We start from the raw sequence: 17,605 nt of genomic DNA on the forward strand, positions 1-17,605 counted from the left end.
TGTTTAGCAGATTATTGCAATTACCACAAAAAGGTAAGGATTTCTGACCACAAAGTATTCCAGTCTGAATCTAGGCAGAGAAAAGGTACTCATCTAGTTGGGATTTCAAGATATAAACTTACACAAGTAAGATTTTAAGTATTTATTTATAGTAAAAAATTTTTATCCAAAAATATACAGCTTTACCCAGTAATAATGTTTACTCTTTACCACAGGTACACAAATCATTAAAAAAGCAACTAGCAAAGCCTTTAGAAATATAGTTAAATTTTATTTTTGTTTCCAGTGATAATTAAAATATGTTTCTTACAATTTGTTTCACTATTTCAGCTCTTGAATCAGCTGGTGCTCCTCAGGGCCTACCTCTTCTCCTTCATTCAAGTCTTCTTTTGCTTCTTCATCTATCACCTCAGGATGACTGCAGGCAGCATCCCTAGCTGAGAGCTTTTTCATTTTGATGTTTGGGAGTTTCCTCAGATCACCATCCCATTCTCTTAGAGAGAGAAAAAAACTAATGAAAACCAATTACCAACAGAAAGGAAGGAATGGCAGAGTTAACTCACATATCCTCAGTGAGGCTGCTTTTCTAAGTTATCCTCTCTCCTACTGTGGTATGAATAAGCACCACAGATTTCACCTGATTTTGTACACTACAGAAGCTGTAATTTCTCTATGAAGAAATACGTACTTTCAGATGTGATATTCTGAAACAAAAATATATCGTTCACTTTATTCCCACAGACTTATTGTATCCTCAGTTACTTTTGGCCACCTGCTTTTAGGTTTGTCTCATTCAACTTGCAGTCTGGTAAGCAACAGAAAAGCAGGTCAGAAGAGTTTCTTCATCTGGATGCTTGATTTACATATGTAATATCACATGTACATGAGTCCCTCATGATTTATGGTAAATGTTAACACGTTGTATGACTGACTTCAAGAGAACACAAAGTGTTCGTTAGCATTAATTCACATGGTCAGTGTGTTATTTCCAAAGGCTGGATGAAGGAGAAAAGGTTGTTTTAAACATAAGTCAAACCCAGTACTCACTTAATAGAATGCTTTCTTGATTATAGTAAGTGCACTTCATGGATAATTTTTCCCAAGGGCAAAGACAGTGTTTGCCAATTGTAAGATATGTTTTTGCTCTACCAAGGCAATACAACAACACTCCTATCTGATGTCCCAGTTCAAGAAGTCAATTGCATATTTATAAATACAACAGTCTTTCTTTGGGATTTCTGGCTTTATTCCAACATCCTGTATGTATGCCTTCTGGCTACATACCACCCCTGGGAGTCAGTGATATATCATTCTTTGCAACATAAGCATTCTTATATTTTTTTTTCATGTATTTCATTTGATAGAGCTGTCAGCAAAAATGTTCATGCAGTCTATTGCCAGGACATACCAACATGCTGGCCCAGATGAGCCAGTTTCACAGCTCCCGGATCTTTTAACTGCATGCTAGTTGTACATTCATTGAAGATTTTCAACTAGTACATGCACAATACCAAAATTACTGTGAACAGCTGAGGTCAGCATTTTAGGTAAAATATTATCTAAGATAATGAGAAAAAAAGTTACTTAAGTTAAATAAATGGCATTCTAACCGTTGACTCTAAATCTTCCAATGTTTTAATTAATAACTATCACCAGTGTTTCGCTTGTAACAGCTACGAAATGCCAAAATAGTAATGCCATACCTATTCTGCTTTTTCAAATGACAAATTCCTTGGCAGTTTTGCATCAGTTCCTTTTTTTATGAAAAGAGACATACAACAGAGGTGAACTTCAGAAACACTATTTTGCATAAACAGATTATTAGTGATAATAAAAAAAAATTACCTGAAAAATTTAAGATGCTTTCTGTTCATAATGTCTGGGATTTCTAATAGGAAAGAAATTAATTTCTATTAGATCTGTTACATTATTCAAGTGAGTTTCATTTCAAAGGAAGAAATGTGAGCTAAATGGCCTCTAACCAAAATGGCTACATACCTCCTTTCCATTGCAACCAAATTGTTCTAAAAGAAACCTGCCATCCATATGTATACAAAACCACCACTCATTAAGTGTTGTTTCACTCTAATCTGCCCCAAGAGATCTATCAGCAAGAATCTCAGTTACCCTCACCTTCAGGGCCTGGCCATAACATAAAGTACTGAACACAGAGAAACTAACATTCCAGTTACTGAAAATGCCTTTTAAATACTGCAGTAAATGCAACAGAACACTTATAGAGACTGTTGGCATCTGTCTCCTCTCAGTAGTTCATGTTCATCTTGGTTGAACAGAAACAAACACCAATAATTTTAATGACTGAAAGTTTTCAGTCTTCCCCATTAACAGAAATAAGTACATATACTCATGATAAATCTGTACTACCTTTGGTAGTAAAAAGAAAGGCAAATGTTTTGTATTGAGACCTGTGGGACAGACCATTTTGCTTTTTTCCTCCTGGAGTAGCCAAAATCTTCCCATTAGATGTGTAACATATAAATTTAGGCAGATTTTTACATAGGATGCCAAAGCTGCTTTGCCTCAATTCAGTGTCATTCTTTTCTTGGTCGGTCCTGCAGTGTTGCAAGCGGCCCATGTTTAATATCACCACTAATTTATGGAGATTTATGCCTTAGGAGCCTTGACATCTTTCCACAGTATAGAACACCTCATTACTGTCTATGAACTGGACAGATTTCACAGCCAGCAGGTTTCTCAACAAGACAGATGTTTTCTACCTCTGTAACATTAAATCCACTTTATTTTACCTCTTAAAATGGTGACATTTCAGCAACTTTTATATTGTCCTTGAACAAACAGTTCTGCCTTTGTTCATCTATTAATTTTCTCAAGTCTTAGAGTAATAAATGAGATCATGCTATCAATGCAGGATTATGGATGATTCTGCTCCTACAAAACGTAGGATGATGATACCTCTGTCATTTATCTTTGTGGCCAGGCAGTCCTTACTATTCAGAAACCTATTCCCTCCTTTCACACTTGGTTATAAAGTTACCAGTTGGAGAACAATAGAACGTGCAAAATGTTTTGATAACAATTACAGTGATTTCTGCAGACTGCTTCTCGGTAAAACAGAGGAGGTGATACTGCTCACAGCTGAGCAGGGCAAGGCAAAGAAACATTTACCCTAATGCTTTTTTAGTCTGCTGATTCCTTGGTTTCAATAAACATCCATGCCACGTTAAGTCCATCCTTCTCAATAAAGCCTTGAAACAAAGCCATGGTTGCTCTTGCTTTCTTTGCAGTCCCTTGAACTGCACTCATGGCAAGCACAGTGCCAAACGCTGGAACATCCAAACTTCCACAAGAGAAAGAAGTTCTTCCCTTCTCCCAGGTATTTTACAAGATGCAATCAATGCTACTCCGTTTGCCTCTAGTAGTGCATGTAGTGATGTAAACAGTGAGTTTGGCAGAAGTGGCACCACGCTGAGATTTGTATTTGTTCCTTTTATCAAAGCACTGATTCAACATACAGTTCAGTGTTCTTGTCAGACAAACCAGGACTAAATGACAAGACTTTCAAATCCAGCCCTTTCACTTGCTTTTCTCTTTTTTTTTTTTTTTTAAACATTTAATGGGTTTAAGTCATGCAGGACCTTTTCCAAAGGGAATATTCTAACAGTTTTATCTAGCCCATCATCCAGGGCTCACCAACATCATGAGAAAGCAGGCACTCTAAAGAGAGAAAATTCTGTGACGAACCAAGATTTGGCACTGAATTCATCTTTACTGCTTTGGCAGTGGCAAAATTTTTAATCTGCACTTACATGTGTGTTTGCAATATGTTACACAATAAAAACTACTGAGTTGCCAGATTAAGATTAGAACTGTGTGTAGAAATAAACTATATACAGCACAGTAACTGATTTTCTAAATTATGCTGGATTAATAACTCTTGTCCAACTCAGCTGCATCTCCTTAGCATGCACTGATGCCATGGTTTTTGCTGCTGCTTGTGAACTCCTTCATTTGCTTTAAAATGTGAAGTCACAGGATCATGTTTTTCTGAACTAAAGATAGAAAAAAATGTAAGAAATACGGCGCAGGAGTTAGTGGGAAAGAAATGAAGACAGTATTTAGGGGGAGTAGATTATTGTCTGGCCTTTCTAAGACTTAAGTATTCAGCAATTTATGTGCTTTAGCAAAACAGCAGTGATGATGCCTTAGGATTTTAGCTTCTATATTTTTCATATATCTGTAATCCTGTAATTCTTTAGTGTATAACTCTAAACTCCCTATACAGTTTTAGCTATTGCTCTCCCATTTTGGTCAGACAAAACAATTCCTCTCTAGGCCTGAAACTCAAGGACACCTTACTGTCTCAGGCCCTGAGAAATGTAAACAAAAGTGAGTTGAGGGGGAGCAAACCTGGGGTTAAGTGACTTCACTACCTGAAGCTGTAATTGGAGAATTAACCCCCGATACGCAAATGAACCAAACTTACAGAAGTATGGAAACCCGTGACCCCATCGTCCACTTCGGGTGTAGCCCCTGGGTGGGCTTCGTCTGCCCTAATGTACCTGAAGACCCTTCCATAAATATAACTGCTTTTATTCTCTTAATTTTGTCTAGCCTCTGTTTTTTGGTAGTCCTAACAAGGCACAGTGAAAGATTTAAGTAAACATTTTTTAACGTTTCTGACCCTTTCAGACAGTTCTACTTTTCTTTCTTTTGAGGAAGAACAAACAGCCTGTTAAAAAGAAGGAAAATGTAGATGCTCTTTAGGCAAAGAACCATTCAGTTGTACAATAATGTTCACTACAGAAAACAGAAGCTAACAAACAGTAACAGAAATTACATTAGCAGATACATGGAAATGATACAGCTTTCATCTGAATTAAATTGATTTCCCTGTAATGTGAAGCCTCCAGAACTAACTAATAAAGGTATTTCGTTTTAAAAGCCACTTTCCCCCAAGATTAATATTATGCGTCTGAGAGAACATGCAAGGTAATTAGAAGCAAATTATCAAAAATGGATGATATTCAGATGAAGTAATTATGATGCTTTTCCACTGAAAGCATGCTAACTCTGGGTTACAAATAAATAGATAAATATCTAGCATTGCCTTTCAACAGCTTTGCTATAAACATGTAAGACCAGATTAAACAAAAAACACAAACACAAAAATGAAAACAAGAGGAAGAAAACTGCAGTAAAACTATGGTAGATATATTTGAGGAGTAAGGACAAGGAGCTGCTAAACCTCAACAATCTCACTGATAATGTTCCCTGTATAGCTACTGTTTGTTTAAAAAAGACTAAAATTTATATATTTTAGGATGCCTACCACTTTTGTAAACAAATTTTTACGTTTTATAAAGAATTAGTTTTTCATTTACATGTATCTTTGACAGGATAAGAGGAAATGCCCTCAAGCTACACCCAGGGAAGATTCATGCTGGACATCAGGACAGATGTTTTTTCACTGAAAGGGTGGTTAAGCATTGGAACGAGCTGCCCAAGGAAGTGGCGGAGGAATCAGCAGCCCAGGAAGTGTTCAAGAAATGACTGGATGTGGCACTTGGTGCTATTAAGTTGACATGGTGGTGCACTTAGTTGACACAGTGGTGTTTGGTCAAAGGTTGGACTTAACAATCTTGGAAGTCTTTTCCAACTTAATTGATTCTATGATATAAAGAGACTGCATCCAATTTTAGTAGACTTCCCTAAATGAAAAGAATACATATTATGCAGTCTCTTCATAGCAAATGCACACACATACAAGAAATAACTGAGTTCAAGAATGGGGGGGTGGGGGGGAGCCCAACAAATCTAAGTCAGTTATAGAAGCTCCACACACTAAAGCTTCCAGGATTAATAATGAGCTAGAGGCATAAAAGCACTGTTTCCAGCTGATTTCCATTTATGCCCATCTGTAATTACAGTATTTAGTTGCTATAGTACTTAGCAGCAACTATTTTCTCTAAATGAACACTGTCCTAGACAGACAGCAAAACCTGCAGCAGCTGTGATAACAAATAATGAATGATTTGAAAGTGTATTTAATATGTGAAGTTGCACTGTGCTCTCTGAATGCTTTACTTACTAATTCTATAATAACCTCCAATTCTGCCTACAATATTTCTAGCTTCTTCATTATTTTTATGTTGTGCTTGTGCATTTGCCATCTTTTTCTCTAGCCCTACTGCTTTTTTCTGTCAGTTTTCCACAAAGCAGTAAGGAAAAAAAGAACTAAAACTTAAAAGCAAAAAACAAAATGAATACTTTCTACAACTGAGCTATTTGATGACAATCACAGCATCTATTTTCCTATTACTTTTTTTCCCCTCCTTCTAAGAAATCAAAGATTACACATGAAGTCATACAGATATTCCTAAATTTCTCTGCCTCTGCAGGCTGCACTGGCAAATTTTAAAGTCATTAATAATAATTTTTTCTTTATTTGTACAATACATATCAGGGTGTGCTGATTTTGCTGGGGTAGAGTTAATTTTCTTCACAGTAGCTAGTACAGGGCTGTGTTGTAGATTAGTGCTGGAAACGGTGTCAATGAAAACAGGATGTATTCATTATTCCTGAGCTGGGCTTGCACCAGGAGCTGGGAGGGGACACAGCAGGGACAGCTGACAGGGGAATACGATACACAACCCAAACCTTGCTGTGCTTTGTATCCTAACTACAAAATAATGTCGATTTTTCATGTCTTCCATGACATACTTTTACTATTAGAAGGACTGATTATGACTAGATAATACTTTAGCATTAAAGCCAAGTTCACCACTCAGCTTCAACATGCGTATCATTGGTTAAACCAAAACACACACACTTCACTGCTTGACTATCCTCAAAACAACTCTTCACTTTTTGCACTTTCTTTATCCCTTTGTCTTTCTTCCTTATTTCACCAAACTATTGCTGCTTCCCTTCAGCCTAGTTCCAGCTGTCAAATGAAGGTCCAAACAAGCTGCTGAACAGTTTGTATTCAAGACAGCTGCATTAAAAGCTCACTTTAGTTTCAAAAATAGGTTATGTATGCCTGCACTGGAAAGACAGTACTAGCAAAGATGCACAGAGACAAAAGCAGAATATATGTCAGACCTCCACAATCTTTTTTTCTCCTTTTCTTCACCCTGCCCCTCCTCCCAAACAACTCTGCAAGGCATAAGCACCTGGCACTTAGTTAATTTCTTTAAAGAGAAAACTAAGGACAATGCCTAGAAAGTTTGCCTAGATTCTGGCCTTGTGAGCAGGTGTGAGCACAGAATTCTTTCTAATGTATTTACATACCTATTCCATAGCCCTCATAGAGTTGTCTTTCACGTTCTATTGTCTGCTTGATGACAGTTTCCCGTGAACCATGCTGTCTTCCTTGTCTGCCTTTAATACTGTTTTGTAATTCAATCTGCTCCAATTCAGCATTGAATCGACACATGTAACTGAAAGAAATAAAATGCGTTATAGCCAGATGCAGTCATGCAAAAAATTCCAAAACAGAATTACTCTGATAAATTATTTTACTAATTGTATTTATTTCCTAATTTATTTTCTAAATTTGAGATATTTCTTAGACTTGAACAACTACTTTGATCTTCAAAGTGGAAGCTCCATTTGGAACTTCCTTTAAATCACACGTGGCTTCCAGAAGAATTTTTTTTTAATTTGCCTTTTTTTCTTTAACTATGTTTGCATAAAACAAAACTACCTCATTGTTATAATTCACCTGCTCTGGAAGACCCATGTTTAATCTGAGTGAGTTAAATTCCAAACTTTTAATTGCTGGATTTCACCACCTCAGTTGTATCTTCTAAAGCAAAATTCTTCTTTGGCATGTGTTCTACATCTCTTTGCAAACTTCCAACTCAAATCCCAAGAGTAAGCTTTCATTGTCTTTGAAATATCACTAGCATTGATGAGCATGTAGAACATGCTGTTCATGAACAGTGTAGGAAATATGTCAGAGCTTCTAAAGGAAACTGATACAATACACCTGGGTAAGAATACGTGTGTATCCCATGTTGTTTAGCTAGCAGGTGAGAAACAGTGACAAGCCACAGGCATTGAAGAAGTGAAGAAATAACAGAACAGTAGTGAAGAAATAACTGAGTTTTTTCTCATCAGATTAAAATCTGGTAGTTCCTGCCCTACAAATTGACCCACCTGACTAGTGTTTAATCTTCTCAGTGACGAAAATCGGAGACTAAAGGAGTAAGTAGTGTGAAAACTGTGCATTCAGGTGTCACAGAATAATGCAACAAGCAAATGCATGTGATTACTACTGTCCAAATCATTTACAGTCCTCCACACACTACAAAACTAGGGATATACTTCAATGATTTAAAAAAAGAAACTGTAACACATGACTTATTTGAATAATTCTAGTATGACTATACACATTTCTCAATATATGTTAGTGGTAACAAAATCAACTACGTGATATTATAAAAAGCAATATATAAAAAGTCCTCCTCTGAGTCATCATCACTTTGCAGATCTTATACTAAGAACATTATTTTTAAAGACAAGTCAAGCTTTTAAATCTTGTTTTTAACACCAGTCTTACTTTTCAATTAGCTCGCCAGCTTCCTTCTTTGTGTACTCGATTTTACTGGGGTCAAGGTGACTCTGAAACCATTGCAGTTTTTCTCCTACAAGAATAAACTTAACATTAATGATTACATCACCACTGTAGCATCAATACAGATTAAAGTTTCTCAATGTTTTTTAAATGCCCCCCCATTTTTCAAGATTTTGAATGGCATCATAGACTCTGATACTGTGGGGACCAGATATCAAGGTAGCTGCAATAGAAACATTCCCACATGATTTCAGATTTATTTTATACCTTCCACAGGAAAAAAAAATACATTAAGCTTTGTTTTACTGGAAATTAATTAAAATATCACTATATCAACTGCTTAGGAAGGAAACTAATAAAGGGGAAAAAACCAACACAATGGCTGAGTAAGAGTTCTGATCATCACAATTTTTAAACAGATCAAATTGAAAAGGTGCAGATAAATCATAGGGAAGAGAAAAATATTCCAGGTTGTGTCTCAAAGTTTTGAATTTACTTGCTAGCATAATGTGTCTTTTAACCTACATATATCATCTTCTTTTACAAGCAATTATAGAAAGCATGGAGGCCAAATACAATAAATATGTGTACAGATGTACAAAACACTAATTTGGTCTATATTACCCTTTCGTTGGGCACAGTGACTAAAGATTAGCTATGCTCAGCCCCAAATTCAATCCTGTATATATTAAGTAGACGTCAGGTATTTCAGTATTTCAACCAAGTCTATTTGAAGATTGCAGAATCAGATTATAGAGAAAAAAAAAACTAAGTGGACATCTAAAAAGTTGATAAAACTTAGACTCTCTACTAAGAAGCTGAATACCGTACTCAGTAATAGAAGTTTCTGCTTACCAATAATACTTAAACGTAAAGCTTTGTCAGTCTTCAACCTAGCAGAGAAAAACCAGATATGTTAGCCAGGAATGAGTACCATATAAATAATGACCTCAATTTTATTCTCAAAAAGTGGGTTTTTTCAGTCACAATGAAAGTCAAGGTAAAATTTCAAATGGAAATATTTGACAAATTCCAAACAATGTAAAACTTATCCTGTTTCACCCAAAACATCTACTTTTTGGTAAAACTACTATCTGAAATTTGTCCCGTTTACCTATTAGTCTTAACAGTTTCTTGGAAGAAATAAGGACGCAACATTTTTCTCAGAGCACAACGAAAGGAATTTCACCAAAGAGCTGCATTGTCACAATTTCACTGAGTATTTCTGATATTCTTCTGGCACATTTAATGAGTTTGGAGATTTCACTGCACTGCACTCTTGCAAATCAAGCATGCAATGTGAAAAATACCATTCTATTGCCTAAAAACTTAAAATAATTAAAGTTTGTGCTTAGTGAACAGTAAAAGTTAATGTGTTAAGAAAGCAAAGTTAACAACATTATTAAAAAAGATGAAAAAAAAACCCAACTCTATCTCATAGTACTTTTAACTCCACCTCAATCTCTGGCAAAATACTCAAGGTCTGCTGTACTCTATGGGATGTATGTACACAATTTTATTTGGGATTAATTGTTCTCCTAATTAGGAGTTCTGAAAAGAGACAAGTTCTCTAACAGGATATCCTGTGCCTTATGCTCTTTTCTCCTCAAGGTGTCAGATTCGATCTGCATCAAAGGATGTTGCAATGTTCTGTTGTTTCCAGAAAGGAAAATAAGACATTGTTGGGGTAAGTATGAAATTTGTCACTGGAAAAAATATCTTAGCTATGCATATTCAGTGTATATAATCAAGGACCTCTGATAGAACTGACTTTTTATTATAAAATAGGCAAATTGGTAACAGGTTAAATAAATCATAAAGGATATAACTGACGAAGAATAAATAATGCTAAAAGTCACCACAGTTCAGAGCTACTGTGCTCCTTTATTAAATTCCTTTTACTCAATAAAATTTAATGAGCATTTTCGAGCTAACTGAAGTAACTCAGAGCACAGCCTGTCACCTATCACAAAATCTGGGACCAAAAGATAAACCCTTACTTTCCAGAGACAAACATATTGTGTCACTTGTCCACAAACCTACATTATTTAAATAAATATCAGCTTTTTCAAGAAGTACTTCATCCTCTGAAGACTGTCTAAAAGCCATGTAAAAGCAAACGCACAGCATGCGGGAGCTGCTAAGAATTCCACTAACATATTCAAGAAATTTTTCCTGCTATGGATACCCCAGCATGTGCAGAAAAAGCCTTCAATAAAAGCTGGGCAGGCTTTTATTCTCAGAGGACTTACAGCAGGGAGCTTTGGATGGTAAGTGTCCAAGAAAAGGACACATACTCTGCTTCAGTGGAACTCCACATCAGCAATCCCTGCTGGGAACCCTGCATGGCAACACTGCCAGACATCAAGAAAAGCTGCCTAAACAGAATCATGTCATGCATCTATGTTCTGAAATCCTACAGATTGCCATTTGCACCTGCTAGGGTCACTAAAACATTTATTTATCAATGCAGCAAAGTATAGAACCACCATTTTCTTATGGAAGAAAAACCTTCAGTCTCCTGGTGCACACAACTACTTTCAGTATGAGAAATAATGAATGATAGGCTTGGATGTTTCCTTATTGTACTTTTCACAAAAACCTCACCTCAGTGACTGCTACAAGACAATAGTGTTAGCAGTGAGGCTAATCAAATCAGGTGAGTCAAAGAAACTTCCTCTCATCTCCTTCCACACAATGAGTAATAGCTTTTGCTCAGGGGAAGGACAAGGATACAATCTTGTGGCAGGCTGTTGTCTCTTGATGATTTTCTCCTTCTCCCACCTCCCAGAAATCCTCTGCTTAGGCACTGATTACTAATAAAAATAAGTAGCTTTCTTGATGTCTACTAGGTACTTAAAAAGTAAATTCTACCTGTTCCTTCAGCAGATCTTTATCTGTGATACTGTATTCAACTGTTCTACTCTAAATACTAACAATGAATAAGTATTTCCCAAATCAGTTTACAAACTCAGTATTTTTCCCTGGTAACATCCACACATACAAATGCCACCTATGGCTCTGAAAACTAAGATAGGCTATTCACTACGAAAGAAAGAAAAATTAATGGTTGATAAGACGTATTTCATTGTTTCAGACTGCTAAATACCTTTCATAATATTCCATACATGTCTGTTTTTGTTAGCTGGGTTAAGCATTTTCCATATGAAAATCCCTCTACACTGATGCCTTGATGGGGCTACCTAAAAAAAGAAGCTAGACAAGAGAATAAAAGCAGGTATATTTATTGAAGGGCCTTCAGGTACACCTTGAGCAGTCAAAACCCTCCGGGGCTACACCCAAAATGGACAACCGAGTCATGGGTTTTCATATTTTCGTAGGTTTGGTCCATTTGCATATCAGGGGTTAATTCTCCAATTACAATTTCACGTAATGAAGTCACTACCCCAAGTTTTTTCACCCCTTAATTCATTTTTGTTTACATATTTTGGGGCCTGAGACAGTAAGGTGTCCTTGAGTTTCAGGCCTAGAAAGGATCTGTTTTCTCTGACCAAAATGGGAGAACAGTAGCTAACAGGCTATATGAAGTTTTAGACTTACATACTAAAGCATTACAGGATATGAAAAATATAAAAGCTAAAATCCTAAGGCACCAACAAGAATTAATTTTTTTCTCTTTTGCTTCATTTATTTCTATAAGCAAAATAAATGATTTTAAAAGCTAACATTTTTTCAGTTCCTCATGAAGAATCTGCAAGAGCATGTCACATAGCATCACTGCTGCCAGAATGCAAGTAGAAGCATAGTGGGCCAAGAGAGATTAGGAGGTTAGACAAGGGAAAACCCAAGGAAAACCAACCAAACAAAGAGCTATACCAGGAGACATTGTAAGGTTATTGCTTACTCCCAAAGGTAACTTCACGCCCCATCACTGTAAAAACTCCTTAGCTCTCATATCTCAGAGCATGTCAGTTTTAGACAGGCTTACTTGTAATGAAAATGCACTGACTCCTGAGAAATTTATAATGCATGCACAATAGAAAGGGTCTATTTTGACTCGGAGGGGAAAATGACAGATAAAAAAATCCAGTGTTAGGTTTGCTTTAGCTACCAAAACCAGATAGGTATTTCTGCAGTTGCAGGCAAAAGATGACTGGTGTTGGTTCATCACTACTACAGAAGTTCCATGAATTTCCCACTATGGTCTGGTTTCCTTAAGTGTAGAAAAGTCAGTGTTCTGCTACTGCCAGTGAGGCAGCTATTGCTGTCTCATGAGAACAGCCATGTAATTATTTAGCGGATCAAACAAGCTGCCTAAAGGAATAAGGACTTGCATGTAGATTAAGAGAGAATAAACTGGTAGTAATACACTGGAAGTTGTTGCTGCTCATTAGACCTTGAAGAGAACTGAGAGGAGAGGGATGCAGGCAAGCAAAAGGTGTAATTCAAGTGAACAAGATGACTTAAGATTGTAGCCAATTTTCTAAAAGCAATTGGTCTGTCTCCTCTTATTATGGTTAAAGGTTGGTCTTTCATAGTGCAGTCACAGTTTCTGAACAGTGAACTTATAACTGCTGTCATATTTCGTTATGAATGCTTGCAGTGAAGAGTGGACAATGGAGGCTGTAAAAGACTTCTGCAACTTAATGCAGAATTGCTCCCTCCTTTTTCCCAGTGCTGCATTTGAAGTGTTGAAATTCCTTGTGGATAATGTCTTTTATTTTATCTAGTTTGGGCAAAAGATACCGGAATATGCATCTCATAACTTAATGCAATTTTCCTTCCTGTATAACATAAAAAGGAACATTCACAGCAGTTATTTCTTTTTTCTCCATCCTGTAGGAAAGTTAATAAGTAAATAAAAGCCTAAACTGTCTCCAGTCCTGAATCCTGTCTCCAGACAAGTACCAAAGGAAAAAAAATAACAACAAAAACCAACCAAAACAAGCAAAACAAAAAGAAACAAACCACACAAAACCAAAATCATTGACTGATATTTCTATAAAAGACATTCTCATCCTCCAGTAACATGCCATTCAAGGCCTTCCTACATCCAAGGTAATACCTTTGTATTAAATAGTAATCAACAGATCAAATGTACATATGTTCAAAAAGTATTACTTCACAAATTTAGCCAGCCACAATTAGAGCATCTTTTGGCAAGGAAATCCACAGCTTAATAAAAATAATACAGATAAACTTTATGGACTTCCAACATTCACTGACTACTCTAATCCAGTTTATCCATTCTGCAGAAATGCATGAGCCTGTACAGAGAAATGACCCCTTTACTCAGGCCTGCTGAGATCATATTGAGCATTCTGTTTCCAGTTTGGTGTCCTATTCATACTTCAAACAACTTACTTCTACACAATAACAAGCATGGCCAAAAAAATACCAGATTTGTAGATGGGACTAAGGAAGAAAATTCTGCAGAGATTACAAGGCAGCTTCTCCTATCTACCACCAAAAGATGTATTAACCTTCCAACCAGAGAAAAAGGCTGTCATTCAATAGAAGTAATTTCGAAAATTGTTTAAAAACATTTAATAGACTTGCAGAAGCAATGTGAATGAACAAAACTGGTATGAGCTATTTCTTTTTCCTGAGAGAGTAGGAGTGGAAAGCTTTCCTCTATCAACAGCATCAGAAATTTGTCTTTTTCAGAGCTATACAAAATGAATCCAAACCTCAGCATTTTATTACAGAAACTGAAAGCTAAGTAATTACAATAAAAAGTTTAACACATATTTAATTTCCAATATATAAAAAAACATTTACCAAGCTGATCATTTAGATAATAGAGATTCAAAAGAAATTGGAACCCTTAACGAGTCTCTTAAAAACACTACGGAAAGTAAAAAAATACACATTATTCATGTCTTTCCAATTAAATTGTTCTTCAAGCCAAAACAATAGAGAAAATAGAATATAGACAATTGGAGGATGTTTTCAATGCAACTGATTTTTAGATGTATTTTTAGAACACCACAACGAAAGTGATCTACAAAGTGCAGATCTGTGAACAATGTTAGTTAACTATTTAGGCCCCAGAAGCGTAAGATGTAGAGATCTTATTTATTTGATAAAAAAGATGAAAAATATACGATCATTTTGCTATCAAAATATGCTTTGGATGGTCAAAACTGACACACTATTCTTGGTGGAATAGTTTCCCTATGCAAAATGAAAGGCTACATCTTTTACAATCAGCCTAGATTGAAATAGCAAGGATAGGGCTTCTTCAAACACATCAGTAACCAAAGGAAAACTAAGGGTAATGTGGGCCTGTTACTGAATTGAGGGGGACCCTGGTAACAGGACACAGAGAAGGCAGAAATACTGAACACCTTCTTTGCATGGGCCTCCACTGCCAAGAGCAGCCCTCAGGGAGCTCTGACTCAGCAGACCAGGATTAAGGAATGTTAGAAGGAATACTTTCCCTTGGTCAAGGAGGACTGGGTTAGAGAACACCAAGGTAAACCTGATATCCACAAAGCCATGGGCCCTGAGGGATGCATCCACAAGTACCAAGGAAGCTGGCAGACACCATGGCTAGACGGCTCACAATTATCTTTGAAAGGTTGTGGAGATGAGGAGCGGTGCCTGAGGACTGGAAGTAAACAAATGTCACCCCGGTCTTCCAAGAGGGCAGGAAGGAGAACCCAGGGAACTACTAGCCAGTCAGCCCCACCTAAATCACTGCATAGGCAACAGAGCACCTCATTCTGGAGGCAATCTCTATCGACACGGAGGACAAGGAGGTGATCAGGAGTAGTTGGCATGGAGTTACTAAAGGTAAGGCATGTTTGACCAACCTGATTGCCTTCTATGATGAAACAACTGCCTGGAGGGGTGAGGGGAGAGCAGTGGATATTGTCTACCTCAGCTTCATCACGGCCTTTCAACTTTTTGCTGTTGCAACAAAAAGTATCACTCCAAAAAGAAACATCAGCACAGGTCTTGGTATCAGTGTAACTCTAACCACAGGAGACCATCACTAAAAGATTTGAGTGTGCCACGTCATAATGAACAATCAGTAAGTATCGCTCCCTCTAAAACTAAGTTTTCTTGTGCACGTTTTTCCGTGTGATGAAATCACAAATGCAAGCACTAAGAATCAAGTAAGATTAAGTCATCTCTTGTGATTAAGAGCCGTGAGTGGCTGCTAGGACACAAGGTGAAAGAGGTAAGGGATAAAGTGGTCAATTTAGCAGTAGGAAAATAATCTCCAATAAAAACTTACAATCAAAACATACAGTCAGAGAGCACAGAAAAAATACGAAGCAACAGGGAAGACTTCTTGCATATTAGGAAACTGCCCAATCCTCAACACATGCTACTTGTGAATTCTTGCAGCAGCTCTGCTGGAGGCTACATGACCCCGCTGTGGTAGCAAAGGCCCCCTTTCTAGTTAAAGCAACAGTGCAACTGCCGTGGATAAGGATGTACATCAAACCCAACAATAAAACTGCACAGTCTCTGGATCAGGAGCTTCCAATTTAACACCTTCAGACAAATGGGTATTTGGGCTCAGCTCACACTGTCCATCCAGACCCTACAATTTATATGGCATTATACAGTTTATATAGTGCTATATTATACTTAGACTGAAAATGTTTTAGTAACTTCCTAAATAAACATATTTATGCATAACAACAAGAAAGATGAGATAATGTAAAATAAAGGACAGTCTTCACCAGCTGTCTTTTCCCTCTGTGGAAGGGGGAAGTAAAACTTAAAAGCAGAAAAACAAACTTGCCATGGAACAGCAGAAAACCACGAAAGAGGAGTTAACTGTACAGTCTGACTCAGAAGTCTCCTGCAGGAAGGCTTCTGAGTTTTCTTTTCTATTAACTCAGCCTTTCAGCAGAAGCAGTTAGACCCTAAGCAGGATTCTTACCGAACCTGAAGTAAAGCCAAACTAGGTGACTTACCTTCATGTGAAATCACCAGCATCGTGCTATTCAGACTATCAAAGGCAAGAAATCTGACTTGTAAGAACAACACCGGAACTGAAGCAGCAGAACTACAGACTTTGTATAACCTGATTTAATGCATGCAACCTGTCACTTCACATGGCCCAGCGGCAGTACTAAGTTATACAGGCCTTTCTGTTATCTTATGATTATATCAGCATAACAGTCCATGTCCACTACATGCAATCAACTTACTTTTCTTTCTTTTCCTGTTTGTGCACTTCCCTTGCAAGCTGTGCAGCTTTTCTGCTGTACGGATGGATAACTTTTTTCTCTTGCTTCCCTCCTTGAGGTTTTCGTAACTTTGGCTGAAAAGAAATCAAAGATACTATGCACTAATAAGGCTGAGTAAAGTATGAAAAGGAAGACAGAAATATACATGGTAAAGACTTAAAAGGTCATGCCCTGCTATCTCAGAAAGCCCTTAACTTCCAGTAGCACATTATCAATTTCACCCACTTCAATAATAAAATTACTTGAAGTCTGTACATGCTGTAACAAAACCACTAGAGTACAGGAAATGCTGTGAGAAATCTTACATAGTGACTGCTGTCAAACTACCTACTTTGTAGAACTCTGCAGCTAGGAAACTAAGATTACTTCTCTGTACCTTTGCAGTAGATGTCCCCATTCAAGCTTCTATCAGATTGTTGCATCTGGGTTTCTGACAAGGGCCACATGTAACTTGTACAACACAACAAAAGGGATTTTCTTGTTCCTCCCAAGATATCATTGGAATGCCTCACACCAGGGAGCAGACACGCGCTTTCCTTCTCTACCCCTTCATACTGCACAGAGAGGGAATAGTACTCAAGAATTTCAAAAGTTCGGTAATACTACTCTAAGTTATGCTACTTTCTGGTAAAAAAGTGTTTGAACAGAACTGAAAGGCTTTATGAAATAATATGCTATTTAACTGCGTGCAAAACAAACACCTTAAAGGCTTTCCTGCATCACAACAAATGGCCATCAACAAACGGAGACTTTAGTACATCCAATTCTGTGTGATCGCATCAGGGCTTAGAGCTGCGAAAAAACAGGTGATGTCAAAGACAGAACTAGTGTGAATACCTCGGCAAATCTCAGGCGGCGGCACCTCGCACCT

At 37.2% G+C, this 17,605-nt stretch overlaps 1 protein-coding gene across 1 annotated transcript in view; it reads right to left on the minus strand.

Moving 5' to 3' along the window:
• Positions 1–127: 127 nt before the first annotated feature.
• The window catches only part of TMA16 (translation machinery associated 16 homolog), a 19,459-nt gene continuing 1,981 nt past the window's right edge, over positions 128–17,605 (minus strand). Inside the window, exons 2-8 of the mRNA XM_017740610.1 lie at positions 17,572–17,603; positions 16,696–16,808; positions 9,416–9,453; positions 8,546–8,630; positions 7,273–7,421; positions 1,846–1,888; positions 128–493 (exon numbers count right to left, since the gene is read on the minus strand). Of these exons, the coding sequence (XP_017596099.1) occupies positions 322–493; positions 1,846–1,888; positions 7,273–7,421; positions 8,546–8,630; positions 9,416–9,453; positions 16,696–16,808; positions 17,572–17,603 (632 nt within the window). The 3' untranslated portion in view covers positions 128–321. The remainder of the gene's footprint in view (positions 494–1,845; positions 1,889–7,272; positions 7,422–8,545; positions 8,631–9,415; positions 9,454–16,695; positions 16,809–17,571; positions 17,604–17,605) is intronic.

The sequence above is a fragment of the Corvus brachyrhynchos genome, unplaced genomic scaffold (assembly GCF_000691975.1).
Source record: "Corvus brachyrhynchos isolate BGI_N302 unplaced genomic scaffold, ASM69197v1 scaffold178, whole genome shotgun sequence".
NCBI lineage: Eukaryota > Metazoa > Chordata > Aves > Passeriformes > Corvidae > Corvus > Corvus brachyrhynchos.